At 45.0% G+C, this 26,301-nt stretch overlaps 1 protein-coding gene across 1 annotated transcript in view; it reads left to right on the forward strand.

Moving 5' to 3' along the window:
* The window catches only part of LOC147703535 (vomeronasal type-2 receptor 26-like), a 246,363-nt gene extending 220,478 nt beyond the window's left edge, over positions 1-25,885 (forward strand). The window contains exon 3 of the mRNA XM_086928924.1: positions 24,966-25,885. Within this exon, the coding sequence (XP_086785050.1) occupies positions 24,966-25,885 (920 nt within the window). The remainder of the gene's footprint in view (positions 1-24,965) is intronic.
* The last annotated feature ends 416 nt before the right edge of the window (positions 25,886-26,301 follow it).

A 26,301-nucleotide genomic window follows, 5' to 3' on the forward strand; every position in this document is an offset into this window, starting at 1 on the left:
AGCTTACGCCTGCCTCATGGCAGCGTAAGGGTGACGCAGTGCCACAGGGATAAGCTGGCCCCTTGCATTGCTGGAATTTTGTCATGCTTGTGACACAACTGCAGCAATGCGTTACTTTAGCGCTTACAGATATGTCAGGATTCCAAACATATCTGTCATTAATAGCGACAGTTGAGCGCAGTACAGTGAATACAGAGCATCCATGGTGTCACAAGAAGGGCATAGTGAAAAGTCTTGCAACGCTGTTTTGTCACAGCGATGCAACACTTTTCATTAATGAGCCCTAGGAATGCACCCTATCTTATTGAGTGTGTGCATTCCTGCCCTGTGATTTTGTCTGAGGGCATCCCAGTAACATTCTATGCAGCGCTGTCCAGCACCAAAACCTTCTGAAATGAGGCCCCAAGTGTTTGTTTTTAGGACCAGATATTTTCTGGTCTTAAAAACTGCCTCTAACTGGAGTTGGAGGCAGTTTTTTGGTTTTGCACCATACAAGGAATTCCTTGTAAATATCGCGAAGTGGGGTTAGCGGGAGTTTTTTCATCTCATTTTCATTAAGTCCCACTAACAGAAGTGGATATCCTAAAAATTCACGTTTACATTGGAAAACTGGCGCTAACTACAGTTAACGCCAACTTGTAAATATGGCAATAAAAAAGCTGCCGAAACATCAAAAAAATGATGCTACATTGCGTTAACTCCATGTACATATGCCCCTCTAACTCTCACAGGATCTTCATCCTCGGAACTGGATTTGGTTGCCATTGAACCAGTTAATGCCCTCTGAGTAGCCCGTCTCTAGGGTCTCCACTGGACCCTGCCATGAACACACCTTCATCTCCACCAGTTCTATCTCCATCTTTTCTGGATCCTTCAGTGCCAGGGCTTTCACACCCAGAGTTCCTGATGCCAACTTCATCCTTCCCTGATTTTTCCAACTACAGGTTCGGACACAATGGTGTTTTTGAGCGCCATGTATTCAATCTTTACCAAAGCATCAATACCATTAAGTGCATCTTCAGGCCTAATGGTATCTTAGCCTATGGCTCTGACGCCACTTTGCACCATCCCACTTGGGCCAATGCTGACTCCACACTCATTTGATCCCACGCTCCACTACCCAACACTTCAACTGCCTCAACCTTGGACAGCTCCACCTCTGCTGGTGCCACCTCCCCCTCCACTGCCGGTCCCTAAAGACATGCCACTTGATAGGTCACAAAGAGAAGCCCAAGAGCTAGTTGAATAGGAAAAGTACAGAAACAGGATATATGACCTTTTTGGAACTGATTTAAATCCTCTCAATGTGACACGCCATTATCGTCCTGCTCAAGGTGACCCATTTTTCCTGTTAACCCCCCATTCACGTGACTGCTTAGTCATCCAGATCCCATTGATCAAGACAGACAACGGAATTTTCTGATGGTCCCCTTAACTCGAGAGTAAAAACACCTGGAGGCCTGGGGAAATAAGATGTTCTTGGTGAGAAGTATGGCTCTGAAGTCCATCAATGCCAGTAGTCTTCTCGCACACCACACAGGCGCCTTATGGGATATTTCTTAAGTGGTAGTGCCTCATGTACCTGACGACATGATTCTACCTGACCCTTTTCTGAAATCTCACCAATGTTGGTGCTTTCCTGGCTTCTTGAAGCGATACTAATTTCACCAGTTGCAAGTACAATACCAGCATCAGAGCAAGTAACAACCAAACATGATGGCCAGACAGTACAGAGGCAGAGTCAAAGGAAAGGGCCATAGATCCACCCAACAATCCGCCTCCTTCTCCTCCTTGTATTTCCCTATGCCACCAGGCAAGCAGTCATAGTTCACTTCCCAAACCTTTTTGGAGCCTGCAGGTGAGGGAATGTCCCTATTTCTCCCAGCCTTGAAAACTATTACTGCAAACTATGAGTCCTCCAAATAATAGAAAGAGGAAACACCCTTAACTTCCTTCAAACTTAACCACCCATAAGTCCCCTGCATTCCTTCTCTTCCCCTCCTCCCTGACTACCTAGCCATACTGCAAAAGTAAATGACAAATGGTAGCATTCCTACTGAAAGGAGCAGTCGAGTTAGTGATGAACCAGAATATGGGTTAGGGATCGTACACGCTTTGTGGTGCTCAAGAAAGAGCAGAAACTTCACATTAACCTGTTGGACCTGCTGGCAATTTCAGCTGGCTCTGAAGGCCTTCCTACCCTACATCCAATTTTGGTCCATCCAGATCTTGATGGACAATGTGATAGCAATCTGGTATGTGAACAAACAAGGAGGAGTAGGGTCTCACTTCCTTTGCCTGGCAGCACTGATGCAGTGATTCTGGGCACACTGTGAAGGGATCTGGTTCACCGCCAATCACCTATCTGGGTCTCTAAATGTCAGACTAGACATCCTGATCAGGCATTATCTTGGCAATCACAAGTGGCGTCTTGTGCTGCAGTTAGTTCATAACATCTTCACCTGATGTTGCACTCCTCAGGTTGACAATACTCAATGCCAGCAGTTCTATGTCCTCCAGTATCTGTTTAGAAGAGGATTGGGGAACATGTTTCAGTTGAAATAGAATTTTCCGCTACACTATACACTTCCTCATACCTTTGATTCTTTAGGTTCTGAGGAAGGTCTGCTACAACAGGGTCACGTCATTCTGATAGCTCCAGATCGACTAAGGAAAGTATGGTACGCGGATCCTCTGCACTTCTCTAGTTGTCCCCTGCTCAAGCAGCCATTCAGCCTGGACCTTCTCTCTCGGTTGAAGAGAATGGTTATGCACCTCAATCAGCAAAGCCTCTACCTATATGCCTGGGGACTGAGCATGGACATTCAAGTCCCTTTCAGGGACCACCAAAGGTGCTTGACATCATTCTATCTGCCCATTGCTCTTCCACCAAAACAGCTTACTCTAGCAAATGGAGTAACTTTTTTGGATGGTGCGCTGACAACAATGTGGACCCCTTGCATGCCAAAGTGTAACATGTTCTACAATATGAGCCTTGCCTAAAGTAGTTGTGCGATTGGCACTTTCATGGGATATTTGGCTGCATTGTCAGTATTCCTCTGCCTGCCAGACTAGCTGTCCCTTTTTGAATCCCCCGTTGTAATGCATCTCTTGTAGGGACTGACGAACATGTATCCTGCAAGCTCCTTTGTTGTATCACAATGGGATCTTAACTGAGCTTTTACTTTTCTAATAGGGACTCTGTTTGAGCCACTGCATAGTTGTCCCTTAAGGATGTGACACTAAAAAGAGTATTTTGAGTGCCATTCTTTGGTAAGATGGGTGAGTGAAATTTAAACTTCTAGTTCACGGCCACCTTTTGCTTCCATTTTCTTTGACAAGCTGGTTTTGTGCTCCAGGGCTACTTTCCTGCCAAAAGTGTTAAATCCCTTCCACTTGGGTCGGTCCATCACCCTTACCACTTATCCCCTCTATATCTCACATAGGAGGAGGAGCAGTTGCATAGATTGGATCCTAAGTGGTCTGTCAACTACTACCTGGACCACACCAAAGACATACAAGTGGATGATCAACTCTTTCTTGGGTTCTATGCTGCCAAGAAGGGGAAAATGGTGCAGTCAGGACCCTTTTAAAGTGGATCATACTGAGCATCAAACCTTGCATTACTTTGGCCAAGAAGTATCCTTGAGAACTGAGCAAAGCCCATTCCACCAGGACCAAATCCACCACTTCTGCCCTCGTCTGTGGTGTCTCCGTAGCAGACCACTGCAAGGTCAACTTTTGCCAAGCATTACTTCCCAAAGTGTGAGGCACATAGGGATGTCTCCTTTGCAAGATCCATATCGGCTACTACCTGGATCTCACAAAACACATACGACTGGATGACCAACTCTTTGTTGGGTCCCATTCTTTCTAGAAAGGGAAAGTGGCACGGTCAGAAACCTTTTAAGGTGGATCATATTTTGTAACAAAACCTTGCTATTCTTTGGCGAAGAAGGATCCTCCAGAAAGGATTGGAACCCATTCTACTAGGGTCAATACCACCACTTCTGCCTGCCCTTGAGGTGTAGAAGGCCACACCTTTGCCAAGCATTACTGCCCGAAGCGCGAGACACATAGAGATGGCCCCTTTGCAAGATTCATGGTGCCCTACTGGCAATGTGAAGTCTTTGGAGATTCCGGATCCAGTCTGGCACCTGGGATTATTCTACAGGTGATGAATCTGCAACTAGATAGAGTATCTACAAGAAACATCATTACCGCAGGTAAGTAACTTTTTCTACTCAACTTTTGTTATTAAGTGGGAAGTCATCTTTCCCCATAATGTAGTGAGCATTGTAGACTAAAGGAGGGCAACATGCTCAGGTGAATTTTAAAATAGGGGACATTTGCCTAACCTCTTCCCCCTCCCCCCAGTGGAGTGGATTTGTTGTTGCTCTCTGGAAAGAAAAAAAAGACCTCAACGTCCAACAGACTTGCTTTGAGAAGCATTGCGAGGGGCTAGGCAGTGAAATGTAACCTAATATTGCCTACATTAACATTAAGTCAAATACATTACCCCAACCACTAACAATGCTCTTGATAGCAACTCCCTTCCAACAAAGCCTTTGTATGGCACTTGAATCCAGGGTCTTAGTGGCTCTTCAGCAGACAGGCGTCCCACAATGCACCCTGCTGTAAAACTTGATTTTATTCACTGTCACGGGCAGGATAGTGGTAATAACGTAATGCATTTGCAGTTAATGCAATTGCATTGTCCAGGCACTGCAAGTGGAGAACTGCACCAATAGTCATCAATCCACAAAACAAGCAATTCTTGTGCCATAGGGCTTTCCACTTGCAATCTAACTAACATTGATTATAAAAAGATGCCCACCCGCAATGTAGACTCATGATTACATACTAAAAAATACACTGAAAATGTACATTAAGTGTTATATGTGGGACACAAGCTATTACAATCCTGCAACAGGATGTTAATATGTTTTTAAACAAATGACTGGAAGGCTAACATCCTGATCATTTTTTCATTGCACAGTGACCCTTTTCATGGACACATAGACTGCCTCACATGGTTTTCATAAACCTTCAACAAGATACACTCCTTCGTTATGCCACATGACTGCTGTCTTATGGCACTACCACAATAAGGTGTCAGACTGCAAATACAATTACTTATTTTTTGGGAGAGGAGGGAGCCATAATGTCAAAATATTATTTATCCTGGGAGTCCAGAAATCACTGGAGCGGCTCATGATTAATATGAAATCATTTATTAATTGTGATCTTAAATGCAAGACATGTAACTGGTTCTCGTTTGACAGAGTCTTTCAAGGTTGGACCACTTACCTCTCACAGCAACAGGAACGGCAAAGATTTACAATTTAGACTAAAAACTCTCCTCCACTTTCTCTCCCACTTTGGCCCCTTTATTGGACTAACCCATACAAAAGATGTCAACCATTGGAGAAGGCCCTCAACATATGAACAAAAAATTCATCACTTCTGGGTTCCTGTTTTACCTATTTGAAAATTAGGGGCATATGGGCCTTACCTTATGTACAAGGCAGCATTAAACCACTTAACGTGGCTTAACACTGCATTGTACATAAGGCACCCTTTCATGCTATGGTTAGCGCGAAACAGGTGTGCAGTGGGTGTTGTGGTGGGCGTTCCACTGCAACACCCATTGTATTTGATGCTGACCTCTATGTACAAGGGTGGCGTACATAGGAGGCAGTGTCAAAATTAAGACCAGGAAAACCCTGGTCTTAAACTGGCGAAATGAGGGGAAATGCATTATTTCTCCTCGTTTTTGTTTTTTCCATGTGTGCTACCTTGTGCAGCACACATGGAAAAAGCAAAATGCCATGGTTTGTTCATGTACAGGGAGGTGTCCCTTCCTTTACATGAACAAACTGTTACAAAGTTCATCTGCAGGGGAAGAAGCACAAGATCCAGATGGGTACAAGTATTTGTATTCACTGTCTCCACTGTTCCACTCCTGTCACTGCCTGAAGGTGCCTCACACCAACATTCTAAGTTAGCCTACAAAACCCCACAGTGGGAACATTAAATTTAACAATGGAGAGGAGGGGGGGAAAGGCAGGTACCAAGTGGGAGGAGAGAAATTACAACACATCTTCCCCCTATATGGAAACAAAACATAATGGAGAGGAAAAAGAAAAGAGGAGCACAGGAAGGAAAGAGGTATGGGTTGGAAGGAGAAGGTGCTTGACTCACTCCCTCTTGCAGAACTCTCTCTGGAGGACGATAAACGAGGGTCATGTTGAACCAATCTATCCATGCTTCAACATTGTCCATTGTCCATTCTGGCAACATTTAGTTTAGATGCAGCAATGCGCATTGGTTGGGAGAATTTGGACAAGGACCCTTACTGGCCAGTAGGCCTCTTTACAAACACCCAGTCCCCAAGATTCCATGGTTGACTTTTGGCACCTTGTTTGACATTGTATTGGTTTTCGTACTTGGCTTGGTGGAGTTTAATTTTGTCTCTGGCCAGGTCGGGGTCATGATAAACTCAATCCCCTCCACCCAACCAACCCAGATACATTTTTGTACAGGGTTGTCTTCCTTTAAGGGCAGAGAAGGGTGAGACTCCAGTTATAGAGCTGGGGGTGGTATGGTAAATCCACAACATTTCATGCACAGCATTTTCTACGTCCAACTTGTACAGCTGATATGGGTGCCTGATGCACAACCTTGATTTTGTCGCTGTTGGCACTTAATGTACAGTCTTTCACTTTTGCCACGACCATGCTGTCTATGCCTGGGAACCAGAAGTGCTCCCTCACCGTGACTAGGTGAGGCTCCTGCCTAAGTGGCCTTCAAGGGCGAGATTGATAACTTGGTCTCTTAACCTTGTAGTGTTGTAAATGATTCTGGGACCCTAGTGTAATTTTCCAGATTCATGCCCTTATATAGGTATAAATTACCCGATCCTTATATAGGCATAGAAATCATTACCATATTTAGACTGAGCCTATGCAGCCCAAATGCGGCATGGCTACTTCCACTAAGTTCTGAGAATCAACAACGATTTCTTAGAAAAAGCCGCCTTCAGCAGCTAGGGACTTCCCCTCGCCTCAATACTAATTTATCTAGGAAATCATGGAGTTTTCAAAGAACCAAGTCTTTGAGTGACTTTATTAAGTCCAATCATACGTCAAACTTGGCGCCTTCAAAGTATAAATATGCCTACATTTGCCCGGACAAACACACAGTGGTTTGGAGCAGATCGACTAACTACTTGCCCGACGCCCTGCAGCAGCAAGTGCCGAAGGAAGCCGACCCTCCAGCTGACGCACTAAGAGACTCTGTCATTTCTCTTGCTGAGAAATCCAGCTCCAGTGTTTTTAGGCTACCCTTGCGGGTTGCTGGGAAATCGAGTCCTGAGTGAGAGATACAAGACCTCCTTCATTCTAAACCAATGTACGGAGCTGATTAGACCCTTCGATAGATCCTTGGCAGAGAAATACTAAACTTAAGCTGCTCCTCACATACTTCTTCCCTTGTACTAGACTTAGGTTAGGTACACCGGGTTAGGCGTAATTTAGAAGCACCAGTTGAGTACTTTTAGTCATTATTTTATTACTGTATGTATTTTATATGTTTTAGGCAACTTATGGCTTAGAAACTATATCATGCTTTTACAGTACTACTTTATAATACTTTTCGTATTATATGCCCTGTACTTTATGACCAGTATTACGATTGTAGCAGTACATTTCTTATGCTTGAGAAAGAAGACTGTTCAATAAATACCTTTTATTGAAAACACCCGTCTTCTATTTTCTCAGCACCTCTGGTGAAACGAAGCATGCACGATTGACTGAGTAAAATAGTTATCTATTGTTACTGCGACTCTAGAGATTGATTTCTTATTCTTGGGAAACAAAAGTTGCCATGTTTATGCGGTTGTCAAAAACGAATCCCTTCTTGTGAATTCGAGAAAGTTTCTAGTGATCTTTGAGCTAGCTGGCACTCACAATTAAGTTTAATATATACGATAGAGACCTAGTCGACCTCAGCCCTACGTCTAAACTATAATATATGTTATTCCAATGCACAGAGCCTATTGGGAATATAGGAACTACACTACATGGCGCCCAACGTTTAGTAAGGTGATAATTTAACGCTAGATACTAGAGTAACTCAGTCGTGCTTTTCACACAGATCCCTTTTTCCCGTAAAATACTCCAATAGACGTCTGGAGTGGGTAAAAGGGTAATATCCGCCGAAACTGAGTAGGACGAAAATCCTATGTATTAGTTTTTGGTTTATTCAACTTTGAAGGATACAGTGTTACAAAATATTGTGCACCTAATCTTTGTTTCCTTGAAACTTTGCTCTGCAAAATCTTCCAGTCGACAAAATGTCGGATAGTGAAGAGGAAAGGCGTAGAACTGCAGCAGCAGCTCAAGCGGTCTTAGATGACACAAATCTCCAACAAAATGACCCGGATGCAATAATCATCCCGGCAAATATAAGGAAAACCATAACTATAAAACTTATAGAAAATGGAGTATCATCAAGAGGTGGTAAAACAATCTTTGTAATAGAGGCACATGAATATCGGCAGACAGAGGTATTCTATTCGGGAATCTGTTTCCAACAGCAAATCCAGTAAAGCACGAGTTCCAGTACTACAAAGTAGAGGAACCTCCAGCGGAATACGTTCCTTTCGAGGAAGTTGAAATTCCACTAACTTAACAAGAGCATTAGCTCTGGTTTAAAGGCGCCCTAAAACATCAAAATCACAATACAAGGCTCGGTCCACTAGGCAGACCAGGAGCAACATGGCCGGCACTAGCCAGCTAAACACCACATCCTGACATAGAAAATATGACAGGTCGACAACTGTTAGCTCAGCTGAAACAATTAATCAAAATACACAGACAAATTGTTCAGTATGTCATGCGGACCTAAGCAGTTCAACCAGCAGTAAGGATTCCACAGCACACCCCTCACCAGGGGAATACGAACAAAATCACACAACAGACTACACAATCAGTCATTGGTAAATTGCCCGCAAAGAGGGAACAAATTCCGTTCTGGTTAGCTCAGAAAATTACTCAAATAGAGGCAGTATTCCCTGATAGTACACCTCATGAGAAACACAGAATTCGGACAATCGGTTTACCAATGGGGATAGGACCACATGTGGAGGAATTTGACACTTGGTGTACAGTCTTTGCTTCAATCTACACAAAAGCACATGGTGTACCGTCCATGGCGGTAATACCAGACGTTCTGAGACAGATTCAAAACGAATTTGGACCAGAACCTGCCTTAAATCTTGGTATGACATTACTAAAAGATTTCAAACAGGTCTCGGCTATACTATTAGCCAACATTAAAGGTGAAGCAGCATCCGTGGCAATCCACCAAAAATTAAAAGAAACAGATATAACAGACCAACCATATGAGCTTGATAGAATTTTTGAAATATCTTATGAAGAACTAAGAGATAGTTTGAGTGGGAAACCAGTAAAACCCGAATTAACAGAAAATCCTGAAAAAGTTTTTATTAAAAATAATCTCACTACTCCTAAAAAGAAGTGGGAAAATACTAAACAGACACTTCCTAAACAGAAACGTTCTCAGTCCAGAGGAAGATCTCCTCAACGGGGAGGTAGGTCTCCCCAACGGGAGCCCTCTGAAAAAAGGTATAACCTTAGAAATAGGGATACTTTAAAGAAAACCTGATAGATATCAAGATACTGATACACGTTCCTCTCTTACCTTTCAGACTTCCTCACAGAAATCAGAGAGAAGAGGACGATCAGTCCAAAGAAGAAATGCAAGTTCCAAAAATAGGAAAACTCAATTCATCAAAAAGAAGGTAGCAAGCGTAAAGATCAGACATGCAGAGGATCTTGAGATCACAACTCAAGAACGGGGAGTGGGCTTAGACAATGCTAGACAGCGCAGCAGAAGTAACCATAGCTCGCAAGATCCTGATGGACCATCTGGAGACAGTGGACTTGACTGAATGCATTCAAGTTGAAACTGCCGACACCAGGGTTAGTGTACCCCACAAGTTATATGAAGTAACACTCCGGATGGAGGGGGACATACGTAGAAAAATAAAAGCACTCTTTTGGGGGAAGCTTTCGAAGGGTTATGACATTCTTCTAGCTGAACAAGACTGGCCACCTGAATTTGTCAAGGAGTGCCCACATGGCAAAGAGATAATTATGCCATCCTTCTCAAATCACATTCCAATTCATAAAAAATACACATAAGCCAGAACATGAATAATGATCGTTACACCTGTACCTGCCTTAGAGGCAGTGACGAAAGCAAGCATTCCAAATGCAAAAGCTTTACATCCGAGAAGGATACAATGGGTTAACTCTCTTGCTGCAACAGACGTTGAATACGTTTTTGACCTCTACTTGAAAACTCAAGAATTTTTACAATACGAACACGAATGTCCTCTTCCGACCGAGATTCTGCCTCTAGAACATTACGGATGTATAATATATACAGATGGATCAGCACAGCCCACAATTGGGGGTAAACAAGCCTATAATGCTGCGTGCGCGATTGTTAAAGGTCACTGGCGCGAAGGAAAATTTGGACCAATGGTCACTAAAACTCAATCACTCGAAGACTGTACTGCTCAGCGGGCTGAACTACAGGCTTTCAAGATGGCGCTTAAAAAATACCGATCGCGAATTCCCCACACTAATAGTGTGCGATTCATATTACTGCGTACAATCTTACAATGAGTATCTGCAGAACTGGGTTCAAAACGGTTTCAAAGACGCAAAAGGTGGCACAATTAAGCATAAAACGCTTTGGGAACAAGTCGTTTTTTTGCAGAAAGAACTACAAAAGACTCACGTGATTCATACACTGAGTCATCAGCGTGATGGCGTTCACGTTGCAGGGAATTCATTGGCTGATGAGGCCGCGAAGGCAGCTGTACAAACGGCTCCGTAGCGGCAATCACTCGGTCAAAAACAAAAATGGACAGCAAAATAATGCAAGCTGTCACTGCTTCAGTCAAAGACAGTGGTAAGACACTCCCGAAAGGCTTTCCAGTAAGGTACTCATATATAACTGATGCGAATAATGCTCCTTTTGCTCAAATCCCTGGAGTGGGGGATAGGGCAATTCCAAACATGGAACATAGGTTAGGACTAATATTAGCAGCACATGAAGGACTGGCCTCTGCACACGCAGGAGTTTCCGCCACAGTATCATTAATAAAACAGAGACATTGGTGGCCACGGATGAGGAAACAAACTAGAAACTATTTTCTAGAATGTGAAATCTGCCAAAAAATGAAAGTTTCTACAGTAAAATGTCCTGCACAGACGCCCCTTCTGATTTCAGATAAACCACTAGCGTATGTTTACCTGGACCACTGTGGTCCCTTAACAAGGGACGGCAACTATAAATATATCATGGTTGCAGTGGATTCCTGCACAAGATTCATTTGGATGTGGCCCCAACGGTCGGCTGACGCCAGAACTGTTATAAAGGATCTGCAAGTCTTTATCAGCACATACGCAATCGGCACGCTACATTCTGACCAGGGTCCTGCGTTTAGCCCTGGAGCTTACAAAGAGGTCATGGCTAGCTTGGGTGTTGCATTGCGGTATTCTAGTCCCTTCCATCCTGAGGGTAATGCGGTAGTGGAAAGAAAAAACTGTGACATAAAGCAATCCATAACAGCTAAGGTATTAGGTTCGGGTGATGGGTGGGTCAAACATTTAATAAGTGTCCAACGTAGTCTTAACAATCTGCCAAGAAATTCTCTGGGTGGAATCACTCCATATGAATTACTATTTGGTACTAGAATGATAATCGAAGACCTCGATTGGCAAACTTCAGTGGTGGAACAAAAACCTTTGATGTCAAAGATCGTTTGGCTGTTTTACAGGACTTAAATGAAACAAGGAGAAGTCTGAGTAACACAACACAGAAGCCAACGACCACTGAAGAAAAACCAACTGTCCCAGCAAGACCTGTCTGAATTCCAAAGATTGGGGATTAAGTCAGGGAAAAGATTGCGGTAAAGAAGGAATTTCGGCCTTATTACAGAAAAGCAGTACCTGTCTTGGCAATCCAAGGAAAAAGATCAGTGGTACTACCGCCCCTTGCTGGTAAAAGGGAGAACAGAGTTGTGTCTATCAACCTGGTCAAACCACATCATGCGGCCGATAATAAGTAGTAGGCCCAGTGGACTTCCAAGATGTAGCAGACGACCAAATCTTGCTACAATCCAAGAGGTTCAAACTGAAAGACTTATCACTTTGATAAACCTGCAGTAAGGAAAGAAGGACTAAGCAACAAAGCCATGGAACTTGTGCCTCTTGAGACCCAAATAACAGTTCGTCATGAAACACCTGTCTACAATGATGTAGCATCTGACTATACCAATATGACAAAGGAAGAAGCAGCTCCAAAGATTACTAAGAATCCTGATGCAATTTCAACAATTGACAGAACTGCCTCTGACTGTTTCATCAACTTCGATACCTTCTCTAAAGATCCCAGTGAACCTGAAGAAACGCCAGCAAATAAAACCTTCAAAGAAAAAATAGCAGAACTCTTTCATCAACTTGAAAAAACATATCTGGTTTCACCATGGGTTGAATTTTGGATTGTGTTAGGCGTACTTTTCCTCCTGCTCTGGCTCATACTGGTTTTAAGTTTGGGAAAAATTATAGATGGAAAATACAGTTCAATGGACACAGCAAGTAAGAAAATCAACTTGGTTCTGAAACCTCACAAATCATCTCATCGTGAAAGAAGAGACCTGTCATCAGTAAACATCACAGCCATTCCTATTCTTGGTGGTAGAGCATGGGATAGAACTGATTATGACATCTATGGCCTGGTGGAGCTGCTGAAGATTCTACACCAGTTCAAGGTTTCTTTGAGTGACTTTGTATCACCCAGCACATTTTCTAATGAATGGGACTTTGAGACTATTAATAATATGATGTAATATTTAGAAATGTCTGCAAAATTTACAGAACATGAATACTAAGTATGGGCGAATTTTGCAGATTTAAGGTCCGCGAATTCACCCGAAATCGCAAAATAATCTGCGAATTCGCTGATTTTCCGGCGAAATCGTGTATTTTTTTGCGATTTACTTAACTGGAGTACTTTCTACTGGCTAATCAGTAAGTGCTACCTCGTTGGGTAAATGTATAGTGCTTTTCCTACACTGCAGCTGCATAAAGAGCCAGATGATTTGTCCCCAGTGACCGTGTGTGCCTGTAAGTTTGCCACCGCGCCAAAAGGCGCCGAGGTCCCTTGAGTGAGCTGTCCATCATAGTTGGGAAAGGGCGGGAAAAACGTTTGATAATGCTAGTGTGTGGTGCGGGGCTTCTATGTGTGTGCACATGCCTCTTGTGTAAAGGGTCAGAGAGCGAGCAGGGCAGCAGGTGAGGAGAAAGCAGCCTCCAGGCCACAGGAACTACAAGGGGGTCGCGCTCGAGAAACGCATGGATTCAAAGACCTTCCTCGAGTATTACAGCTAATTTTCGACAGCAGATATGGGTTTAAAGCACACTTGCCCTGCCTCGACCGTGCTTACTATTGTTTTGGGCTGATTAACCCTTTCGATGCCCATGACGAGCTCAGCTCGTCATGAGGCACGGTTGAGCTGTGCTTATGACGAGCTGAGCTTGTCATGAAACAATAGTATTCATACAAGTTCAGCACAGGAGGGGAAAAGTCACAGCAGCCAAGGTGTTAAAAACGTTACTGAATTTGAACTTCAACTTGGGCACCAGTTATATCTGTAAGTGCTTCCTGTTGAGGTATAATTTTTGTGACAGGAGCCTCATGCCAGAATGAATCCTGCCCTGCATAGTTATCCACGAATATGCCACCGTTTTGTGCAATACCTCTACTCAACTGGAGTACTGGCTAATCAGTAAGTAGTACCGCGTTGTGTAAATGTAGTGCTTTTCCTGCACTGCAGCTGCGTAAAGTGCCAGATGATTTGTCCCCAGTGACCATGTGTGCCTGTAAGTTTGCCACCCTACCAAAAGGCGCTGAGGTCCCTTGAGTGAGCTGTCCAGCATAGTTGGGAAAGGGCGGGAAAAATGTTTGATACTGCTAGTGTGTGGTGTGGGGCTTCTATGCGTGTGCACATGCCTCTTGTGTAAAGGGTCAGAGAGCGAGCAGGGCAGCAGTGAGGAGAAAGCAGCCTCCTGGCCACTTGAACTACAAGGGGATCGCGCTCGAGAAACTCATGGATGCAAAGAGCTCCCTCAAGTATTGCAGCAAATTTACGATGGCAGATATGGGGTTAAAGCACACTTGCCAGGCCTCGACCGTGCTCACTAAAATGTTACTGAATTTGAGCTTCAACTCGGGCACCTGCTTTATATATCTGTATGTGCTTCCTGTTGAGGTTTAATTTTTGTGACAGGAGCCTCGTGCCATACTTGTAACTATTCTCTTACCCTGCTTCGAGGGTCAGAGCAGGGTCATAGAATAGTTGCAAGTAGGAAACGAGGCGCCGTTCAGGAAGCACTTACAGCATTACAGCAGGTGCCCAAGTTGAAGTTAATTTCTTTGTAACCATTTTGTAAATGGTTACAAAGAAATTAGCTTCAACTTGGCACCTGCTGTAACCCTGTAAGTGCTTCCTGGAAAAAATTCGTCCCGCTCACGGATTCGGGGATTTTTCCGCAATTTCGCGAGATTCGCGAATCACTAAATTGCGGAAATTCCGAATATTCCACGAGCTGAACACATTTTTGGCCCATACTTTATGAATACGTAGAAGGGTCATCAGATTATGAACAAATGTATTGTTTAATCATTATGGTCACCATTATATGCATAAATCTGCAAGCCCTAGGAATGTTTTAACTTATAATCGATGGGAACATTGTCCAACGTCACCAAAAGGTAGCTCAAAAACATTTTATGAAAAGTTTCCGTACTTCTTAGGGTTTAATGTTACAAATCCAGAATCGTTTTATTTCAAAAATATGAATAAGACAGGAATGAAAACAATGTTGACCAATACTAAACACATTTATTCTGCAAACTTTTATGCTCAGCTGTCTACATTAGGTTTTGACTTTTGGAAAAACAACATTGAGACAAAAACTGTCTGGGGCACTAAAGATTGGCAGGTGCAAGGTTTAGAAACCCTGTTCAGAGCCTGCATTATACCAGAACAAATAATGTTTTTAAATGACACTGTTCAACAAACTTCTTGTCTTGGCCTGGCTAAGATGAAAAGATAAAAAATTTAAATAAACCGTCTATACCTAAACCCACATCTGAGAGTAATGATACTACAGAAAAGGAGGTAGACGTACCATATATTTTAAAACACAACAGAACTAATCCTGATTGGAAAAAATGGTTAATTTGGCCCATTTGGGAATATAGGAACTACACTACAGTAGGAGGTATGATTTTGTCTTTCCTGAGTATCAGGTTATTGCTGGTATTTATTTCGTGTTGCACTTCCCAAAATGCTTTCGAGGGTGAGTTCAGTCTCTCCTAGTTTGCACATGACTTTTCTTAGGTGTAAGTCACGTTCTTCTTCAGTGGCCCCCTAGATTAAAACATAATCCTGGAAGCAGAGGGTTTTGGGGATTCCCCTCCAAGATACTTTGCATGATCTTTTGGAATACCACAGCTGCGGACGCCAGGCCGAACTGCATTCTGCAAAACACGAAGGATCCCATCAGAGTGGTAAAAGTCGTCAACCACCTTGACTCAGGATGCAATTCAACCTGGTGGTACGCACTGGATAGGTCCAGAACCGAGAAGCACTCGGCATCGCCCATGGTACTCAACATTTCGTGGATCCTAGAGAGAGGGTGTCAGTCTATCCAGATGTTGCGGTTAGGGTCACACAGATCCACACACAATCGTATCCCTTTACCCTGGTCCTTCTTGGCGATCACAATGGGTGCCAACCAGTCCAAACTCTCAATCAATTGAATAATACCCAAACTTTGTAATCTGGCTAATTCCCTCTTTAATGGATCCTTCATGAGGTGGAGAATGGGTCTGGTCTTGTGAACTACTGGCTTAGAGTTCTTCCTAAATTCAACTTTATGCTGAAACTCTTTGAGAAGGCCCAGTCAATCACTGAATATTTCCGGGAATTCTTTGCAGATCCAGTCCCGAGAATTAGGTTGACTTAGGTTGACTATAAGATTTGGTCTGGGTTGTTGGGGTCTAGTTTGAGCCCTAATTCCTTTTGGTGTTGCCCCTCCAAAAGGTTGGACCCTTCTTTGACCACATAGACTTTGCCTACAGTAGTGCGATTTTTGAAGGTGATCAGAGATTTAAACATTGCTTTGAGAGGGCTGGGGTCATGGTTATACCCACTGGGTGAAAAGTCTGGGGTTTGAAGACCTTCTACTTTAGCCTTTCTCATCTTGCTATAATCTGCTGAGCTAATGAAGGTGTTGGGGAGCAGAAGTCCACATATACTTTGATGGTGTTGCCATCTAGGCTGATGTCGCAAACCGGGTTGTTGACAGCATTAATAGTGGTGTGGTTGCCTACTTGCAAGGTTATTTTATGGACCGATCGTGTGACCTCCTCTAGTTCTCTATTTCCATTATGTTTCTCTTTGTGAAAGGTGTCTCTGCAGACTCTCCAAAAATGTCCCCTTCTGTTTCATTTCTTGCAAGTGGCAGACTCCCCCTGACAAAATGGAAAGTTGGCGAGGTGATTGCTACTCCCACAGAGGTAGCATTTCAGTTTACTATGCTCGTTTTTGCTTTTAGGTCTGGCACCATTGGGATTCCTTATTTGATATATTTCTTCTTCAGTGTTCACCTCTTTTATTACTGAAGTCGGTTCAATGGAGGTTGTGGATCTGATATCTTTGAGACATACTGCAGTGATCTCTATAGATTTGGCAATCTCAACCACTTCATGCAAGTTGGATTGTTTTTTATAGTAGTTTCTCTTGCATCCTTATGTTGTTGGTGCATCTTACTATTTGATCTCTGATGAGTGAGTCATTTAAATCTCCAAAGTCACACAGACTGTTCAGTCCTCTCAGACCAGCCACATAGTTTAAGATACTCTCTTGCTTACTTTGGGTGCGGCAGAAGAATTTGTGCCTTTCTAAGACAACATTAGTTTTGTCTCCAAATGCTTCTCTAAATTAAGGAATGCTACTCTATATTCATCTGATTCACCCTCTTCTTCATCATTTTCTAATACCGGTTTAGGGAGTGAAATATATACTTTTCTACCATGTACCCCCAAATTATGAAGAAGAATGTGTTGGTTCCTAATGGGACTGAACTTTTCTCCCGCAATTGCTATTAGATATGGTTAAAAAATGTCAGACCACTCATTCCAGGGGATACTTGGCTCACCCACCTCATTCAAAAATGGAACTGGTTGGGACATACCTTCCACTGCCATTTTTTGAGGTAAAACGGGGTGGAAATACAGCTATTTGAGAATACGTTTGAGAAGAGAAAACAAAAATAACAAATGTAACAGTTACTTTTCAATAAAAATACAATTTAAATGTAAAACATGACCCCAAAAGGACACAGAACAATGAAGGAAGAAAATATCTTTTAATTGTAGCAAAGAATGGAAAGGAACCCTGCAAGAAAAGGAGCTATATATACACCAGAGGCACAAAAGAAAAAATGCAATAAAATGTCCGCAAAGTACTTTAGTCCTAAGATTAGCAACGTATGGTTTAGAAATGTATGTAGTGAAGTAATCACTTGAGGTATTTCCAGAAACGACGAAGACCAGCAGTGAAAGCTGTGCTATTCTGTGCAGAACCAATGAATGAAGAGAGAGGCTGAAGCCTTGTCTCTGTAGTAATAAACACATTCTAGGCACACATCAGCTGTGCCTGTCAGCGTGTAATATCTTGAATGATTCGTCACAATCAACAGCTGTGCGTGTCAGCGGTAATTAGAATGAAGGCCAGAAGGTGGCAGTAGAATACCTTATTCTTTTTAGAGCGAAACGCCTAGGGAAAAGATGGATTACATGGGAAAGAATGCTCCCTCCTCCCTGCCAGCTCTGTTCACCGAAGATTAATTAGTTGAGGCAGAAAGGAGAAAGGTGAGGCAGCTCAAGTCCACTCAGCTGAGATTACAAAGCGGAAAGCCATTCCATTCACAGCTTCTGAATGGAACAGAGGCAGCCTTGCGCTTCATTCATGGGCGAGAAGGCACAAAGGTGACAGTTCTCCCTTCAGTAGATACTCCCACTTCCTGATGACGACTCGCTCCAGTGCTTTGGATAAATAAAGCAAGAAGCCGCTCACCTCACAGTGAAGGCCACCCTGTGCTCCACACACGGCCAACACAAAGACCCCACTGAATCTTTCCTGACAATGACAAGCACGTCTTAGAGGGTGGCGCTCTCTCCTTGAAATCGAATGTTGTCAGCTGAGATGAGGCAAAAATGTAGGATCTGAGGCAGGACGCTACCTCGGTACACCCAGGGGAGGCAACACTTGACAAAAATATTGCAATGCTTTCAAGGACACAGCAGCTGACGGTGGCAGGCGCTCTCTCACACAAATCGCACACTGTCAGCTGAGAGAAAGATTACGGACACTGTGAGGTGAGGCAAGTATTGTGTCCTAGCAGACACAGGCAAGGGTTAAGTTTGTAAGCCTACACTAAACACCCACCCACCACTGATGTCACGACATCACGTGACACAGTTAATAAAGAGGGCCGAGCGCTCGAGCTCGTGGCTCATTAACGAACTAAGTTACTGGTGTCTGTGTCGCAGTTATTGCACCATGTGGGCCTAGGGCCCCACGACATAACATTTGGCGACGAGGAGTGGCTAAGCCCCAGCGTGCCACAGCCACCTTCTTCGTAGGTGAAGGGGGAGAATGCTGCCCGTTTGAAAGGGCACCCCCTGGTGAGGCAGCGCCGGCCGCCGAGAGGCCTGAGGGGTGTGTGCCCTGCCCTGGGCCTAGCGTCGACGAAAAGCGAAGCGGCCAGAGCCCACCTGCACCGGCCGCCATAGACCCTCGCCGTGAAGAGGCTATGCGGAGCCCACCCGCGACAGCCTTGATGCCAGCCGGACTGGAGGTGAGCCAGTATGCTACCCGGATTCATCAGGGGCTGACCGGAGGTCCGCGGGAGTCCACCCCGCCTCTGTGACCACAAGAACAATGAGGGGGAGGGAGCGGAGTAGCTAACCGCCTCCCGACCCCCCTCGCAGCGTGAGTAGAGCCTGCCTGGAAGCGGAGCCCACCTCCATGACCATGGCGCCTTGCTGCGAGTGACGCAGCCGCAAATAAACTTTAATTAAAGCAGCGCCAGCGGAGCCCACCCGCGGCCTGCCTGCAGCGTCTGCTGTCCCGCGCCGCGTCTTTGACAATAGGCGGCCGCGGCGAGGGTGAAAGACATTTAAGTAAAGCAGCACCAGCGGAGCCCACCCGCGGCCTGCCTGAAGTGTCCCCTCTCCCTCGACCCGCGCAGCGTGTGAGCAGAGGAGCTGCCGCGGGCGGGGAGAGTTAAAGTAATGAAGCGGAGCCACCCGCTATACACTAATCGTCAGCGGAGCCCACCCGCTGCTGTGGCCAGAGGAGAAGTGAAGACGGCCGCCAGACGCGCCGGAAAGAGATGCCCGGTAAGCGGAGCCCACCCGCTGCAATGAGGGATGCTGCCCGGTCTGCCTAAGGAAGCGGTGAGTGACCGGCAGCGTGTGAAGAGCTGCCGGCACTGGGAACAATCAGCGGAGCCCACCCGCACACCAGCACCGCACGACCGGACATGGCCCCCAGCCCCCCTGCCCGCGCTAGGACTATGTGAGGCTGGCGGGCAGGGAGAGCAAAGGAACTGCGGGAAATCGCCGCTGCCGGCGAACACCAAAAATGCCTTCACCTCAGGGTCCCCAGCAGAAGAGCAAAAATGCCTGCATGCGGCCAGCGCCGTGGAACATAGTGCAGAGATGCAAACTGCCTCAAAGCGCCCAGCAGGAACCCTAAAGAATCCCAGACACACAGCAAAGACCGGAGTCCTTCCCCCCCTTTGCGCCAGAGACACTGAAAGGCTCCACCCTCCATCGGCCAGCTCTCAAGTGATCTGTGACCAAGTTACAAAAGAAAAGGAATGGGACTTACCTCGGCTCAGCAGGAACGCCAGACCCCTCCGGTCCTGCACACTTGATTGGCAACACCAGGTCCTGCAAGCCCGGGCCTCCAAACACCAACAACAGGAAATGAGTCACCAAGAAGAGGAGGCTGCTGCTGAAGGAAGACCAGCAGCCTACGCTGCCATCTAGTGAACACTAGAGAGAACTGCACCCAAAAGAAGCACAAAGAAGGAAACAAGCACAAGACAGCACAAGGGAAAACCTACAGAGGTGAAGTAAGCCTGGAATGACGCGGACGAAGACGGAGACCCATCAACACTGCTGAAGTGACGGCTGTGGCCACAGGTGCTCACCACAATCGCAGAAGACAACCTCACGCTGGACGAAGAGGGAGAGTCAAGACGTCTACCGCAAGCAGCAAGATTCAAGGGCAACCGACTGGAAGCGCGCAAGTGTACCCCGGACGCGGACAGTACAGGACAGCGCCTAACAGAGAGGAAGCCACACCCAAAGCACCAGAAGACGTGCAAGGCAAGTACCCAAGTGTGAAGAAGAAAAGTGCGACACGCAAGTGGAAGAGCGACAACGCCAAAGAATCAAGTGAACCGCAAGGAACAAAGCTACACTGAAGATATATCACGACCGTACCAAGTGAAGCCAGAACTTGCCACTGCAATGCACACTGACGTGCAACGGAAGAGTAACGCAAAGTTACCCCGTAGCCAAAAGGAGGCGAAGCAACCAAGTACGGTCAACGCCCCAAGAAGCTAAAGAGCCTCACCGGAAGTGCGCACGAGAAGTGCATCCACCGGAGAAGGTCCATGGAGAGGTGAAGTTAACCCTCCGGAAAAAGCAGAGCACACGCAGAGCGCAGGCGAAACTGCGCCAACGCAAAAAGCACTGCAGCAGAAGCACATGGCGATCCCAATGATCACGGATAGCGAGAAGACTCACGAACAGGAAGCTGTCCACCCCATCTGGTAGCAAAGAAGAAGTCCAAGAAAAAGGATGATCCGACAAGCCAGAGGGGCGCCCAAACAAAAGCCGATCACCCAAAATGGTCGCCACAGAAGAAAGAAGAAATTCTGCCAAGTCAGGATGAACATGTCCTGCCAGAAGACGTCTGTGAACTGAGAGATCAGAAGACCCGGAGAAAAGGACGCAACACCAACAATAACTAGAAGTAATAGGAGGCAAGAGAGAAGATCGTAATTACCGGTCCAGTCACCGAAGAGTGGAGAGAAGACAGTGTACTAAAGACAGGACAAGACCAGACGGATACAGGCAGGAGTGCACGCTGTTTGAAGAAGCCTGGTCAGCAAGACAAAGAGAGAAAGGTGACCGCACCGTGTCGCAAAAAGGAGAAGGGAGAAGAGTGGCACGATGCCATGAAGAAAAGAACTGAAGTAAGAAGTCATGTGTGGCACGACGCCAAGAACAACATCTGGAAAAGGTGAGGAGAGGTGTGATAAGTCTACACACTTAAAAGAAGAAGAGGTGACACACCACAACATCGTGTAAAGTGACCCACACGTCCAGGAGAATGCTGAGAGCACCAAGAACAGAACAGCTATCCATTCACAAGACCCCGACGACCCGTGGACGGTAGGAGAGCACAGGCCGGACCATTGGCAACACCCACCTTTGGGATTGAATGGAAGTCTGGAAGCGGAGGGAGCTCAGATGGCCTGAACAAGGAGAACTGACCAATCCACACCAGCCCGTGGAGATCCAAGGGGCAAAGGCCTCAGGGACACCAGTGGCAGAGGGTCCCGACACGAGAGATGGATCCATCGCCGTCTCACCTGCACATCCCGGGGAGAAGAGGAACTTGTGCGCAAAGGCAGGAGTCAACAACTACCCTTCGGGTGGAGCTACGGACTTTGTGAGGTAGTACCCTCATCGTCTCCTCCATTCACACGCAGACTGTGGAGTTGGAGCAACGCTGTGGAATAATACCCGGCCTAGTGGAAACCTGACGCAAAGGGCCTCCGGTATATCTCGTGGCAGGAGAATACCCGCGAGAGGGACATCCTAGTGAGAAGAATGTCCTTCAAACACTCTATCCTTGCAATGTGAAGCCAAGCTGCTGACAGTGAAGAAACCGACGGACCAGCAGAAGACAACATCGTCCTAGTCTAACATCTGGTTATCCTGTTTGGCGTCACCCTCAAAAGCAAGATCTCAGTGGACTGACTAACACAATTCCGCGGTGTAAGTCCAGAAGCGCACGCCCACCAAGAATCAAGATGTCAAGCCAAGAAGAACTAAAATTTCAGCAGCAATTTTCATCACCATCAAGCAAGCAGCTGAAGAGACTCAGTGTAAATTTGTAATTACTGTATATTTATGTACTTTCCCCCACAGGTTTGGACTTTTGTCTTTTCCTTAATTTTTATTAAATTTTGGGAGGAATGTTGTGTCCTAGCAGACACAGGCAAGGGTTAAATTTGTCAGCCTACACTAAACACCCACCCACCACTGATGTCATGACATCACGTGACACAGTTAATAAAGAGGGCCGAGCGCTCGAGCTCGTGGCTCATTAACGTACTAAGTTACTGGTGTCTGTGTCGCAGTTATTGCACCATGTGGGCCTAGGGCCCCACGACATAACAGCAAGGAGGAGACGTGCGAGTTTTCCACAGCAGTTGCACCTCCCCAAAACAGCTGCAAAGATAGACACAGCTGTCGGAAGCCTCAGCAGATTAGCTTAATGGTGAGAGAAACAAAATTTCCCCGGGGCTGAATGTCTGTGAGATAATAGTGGATCTCAGTTATGTAGTAAAGACCAGAAGTGCAGACAATATGTCGGATACGATGATGAGGCACCTTGTGAAAATATTCAAGACAGTATCTTAAAGCATGTGATCCATGGAGTAAAGAAAAGGGAAGGAGACGGAGACGGAATTTGCCCCCTTATGCAAGCCAGCTCGTCACCAGTGTTACAAAGTTGATCTGTGGTGGAAGAAGCACAAGATCCTTATGGGGACAAGTATATTTATTCACCGTCTCCACTGCTCCACTCCGGTCACAGCCTGAAGGTGCCTCACACCAACATTCTAAGGTAGCCTTCAGAACACCACAGTGGGAGCATTCTATTTAACAATGGAGAGGAGGGGGAAAGGAAGGTACCAGGTGGGAGGAGTGAAATTACAACACAAAACTTTAAAAAATATGCAATTTTGTAACTTTTATGTGTGCACTCTGGTGCAAGGGTGCCTGCGTTGGCGCTAAGTTATTAAACTTAGCGCCATCGCATGGGAAACGCAAGGCTGCACCACATTCTTGTAAAAATGGTGCAGCCTTACATTTCCGAAGTGCCAGAGCGTGTCGTTAAACCAAGGAGGCTAACGACACGCTCCGCCACTTCATTGTACATATCCCCCTTAGTTTTTAAAAACACTTATCGATCACTTTATTACCACTGGAGTTTGTTTTGCAACCACGGTGAAGGAGTGTGACTGCACAGGCACTTTGTACTCAGAAATAAAATGTTTTTTAAACTATTGGGGTTACTTCATGTTTTTTACAAAACTGTAGTGGAGAAGTGTGGCTCAATGGTTAGAGCGGCAGACCCTGATGCAGAGGTCTGGCCCGGACCAGGGTTCAATTCCTGCCTTGGCGGGTCTTGGGCACAATTTCCCCGGACCTGATAATTCTCGCCTTGGTGCCTATTCTAATCATGGGTCCCACTCTGCAACTCTGGACAATAGCTTGCTTAATCTCCACAACGGCCCCAACAGTGCTAAGATGCCTGGCTTCACCTTGGGGTTGCCCAGAAGTGGGCACTTCACAGGGAAAGGTCAGGAAGGGTTCCACAGCAGTATGTGCACAGCGCCTTGAGACCCCTTTGGGGGAGATTTGTGCGCTATATAAAAGCACTACATTTACTGCAGCTATATAATGTCATATCGGGCTGACATAATATGCGTATGTATAATGCAGATTTAGCATTGAATATGCATCTACCCAAATATAAATTAATGTTTCGAAGTTACAGAATGGACTGATTAGTTTACCTTTTCCAAACAAACGTGCTTATATAATGTATGGTCTGTGATTTCTTCCTAAAATACATCTAGGGCAATTTTAATCAATTTGTCATGCAACAAAGAGCAGCCAGGCAAATTGCTGTTCTGTGTGTAAGAGAGAGGGCGGAAATCTTCTGTATTTATCAAGACATAGCACATTTCTGTCCTCTGCCTGTGTTGGCGCACAATCTGCAGCCTAGCTCAAATGCAGGAGCAAGGGTGCCTGCATTATAGGAAGGATTGTTTTTTGTTCATGACGGGACACCTTCCTGCACAAGACAATTCTTAGAGGACTTTCCTCTTTCTAAGTGTGGTGCAGTTTGATGAAAGAGGAAACAACAAGGAGAAAAAATATATTTCTGCTCACTGCACCTCTGGTGGGAAGGCCTACAGTGTTGAAGCATTACCAGGTTTTCCCATGTTGGTAAATCTGGCAATGCTTAGGAATATGTGGGTGGATGCGTGGGAATACCCACGCTCCACCCATGTAATCCCAGCACCAAGCAGAGTAACGCAAGTCAGCGATGTATGCTGCCTTGTGTTATTTCAGATTTACCAAGCCATGCAGTGCCATGCAAGGTGGCCTTGAGTGGCTTGGTAAATCTCATTCTAGGTTTTGTGTTGCTCTGCAACCCCCTGCATGGTGCAAGGGCAACATAAAACCTTTGATAAATCTGGACCATACTTCTTAGTGAGATTCTACACTCTGCGAACAAGCATTGAACTTCACATTTTATATTCTAATAAGTCATCAGCTAAATCTTGATGAAAATGTTATTACTCCCAGAATTCTTTGCTTACTCTTTTTATCCTGAATGACATTAAGATAACTGAAACAAAGTACTATTGTGATGAAACTGTCATGATCTTAGGCTATATTGTCTCTTTCAGATTCTTCAGACTGCATGACATGCCCTGATGACCACTGGTCCAGCGATTCGCGAGACACATGCATACCGAAGTCTGTTACTTTTCTATCCTTCAAGGATGTTCTTGGTTTAACTTTAGCATTGATATCTATTTTCCTTTGCCTAAACGCATTCTGTGTCTTTGTGGTCTTCGTTTGGTACAGGGACACTGCAGTGGTGAGAGCTAACAATCGTGGCATCAGCTATATCCTGCTGGTCTCACTCATGCTGTGCTTCCTCTGTACAATGAATTTCATTGGCCGTCCCATGAAATTGATCTGCATGTTGCGCCAAATAATCTTTGGAGTCATCTTCTCCCTGTGTGTTTCTTGTGTGCTTGCTAAAACAATCACTGTTGTCATTGCCTTCAGAGCCACAAACCCCAAAAGCAATCTCAAGATTTTCTTAGGTCCAAAAGTAGCCTACAGCATCGTACTGACCTGCACTCTAATTCAAGTGATTATTGGGGCTACTTGGTTGATAACGTCCCCTTCTTTCCCAGAGCACAGCACAAGCCCTACCATGAAAGAGATAATCCTGGGATGCAACGAGGGCTCCATCGTTTGGTTCTACAGCATGTTGGCCTTCATGGGACTCTTGGCCAGCGTGAGTTTCCTGGTTTCCTTTCTGGCCAGGAACTTACCTGACAGCTTCAACGAGACCAAGTTCATCACATTCAGCATGCTTGTGTTTGTCAGTGTCTGGTTATCATTCATTCCAGCCTATATGAGCACAAAGGGAAAGTATTTGGTTGCTGCTGAAATGTTTGCCATTTTGGCATCTAGTGCTGGTCTCCTCTTTTGTATATTTGCACCAAAAGTATTCATAATATTTTGGCGACCAAACAGAAACACACGTAACTATTTAATGTCAAAATCAAAAGTAGCACTGAAAAGTACATAAAAATGTGAACTATTGTACATGTGTTTGATTCAATTCAGAGTTTCTGTCATAATAGAAATGTTTGATTGTGCAAGTGATTCATTTTTGTTCTGTTGGATTATAAAAACAAGTTGATATAGAAGACCTCTATCGCGAGTCAAAAAGTGCAAACTATCAGGTAACATCTTCCAATACTGTATGCACAGTTACTCAAGGACTGTAGTTTGTATACATTTTGTACAAAACAAAGCTGCAATGTATCGAAACTTATGTTTGCTGTCATAACAGTGAGAAGTGATTGGTTGTCTCCTAAGCCAGAGCATCACACTTGTCAATGTCTGATGCAAAAATGATTACATTTTATGTCATTAGCATCTACATTTGTAAGTGATGCACATTAATACAACAGATATGTATAAACAAGCAAATTTGTGTCG

This window comes from Lissotriton vulgaris, chromosome 7 (assembly GCF_964263255.1).
Source record: "Lissotriton vulgaris chromosome 7, aLisVul1.2, whole genome shotgun sequence".
Lineage (NCBI taxonomy): Eukaryota > Metazoa > Chordata > Amphibia > Caudata > Salamandridae > Lissotriton > Lissotriton vulgaris.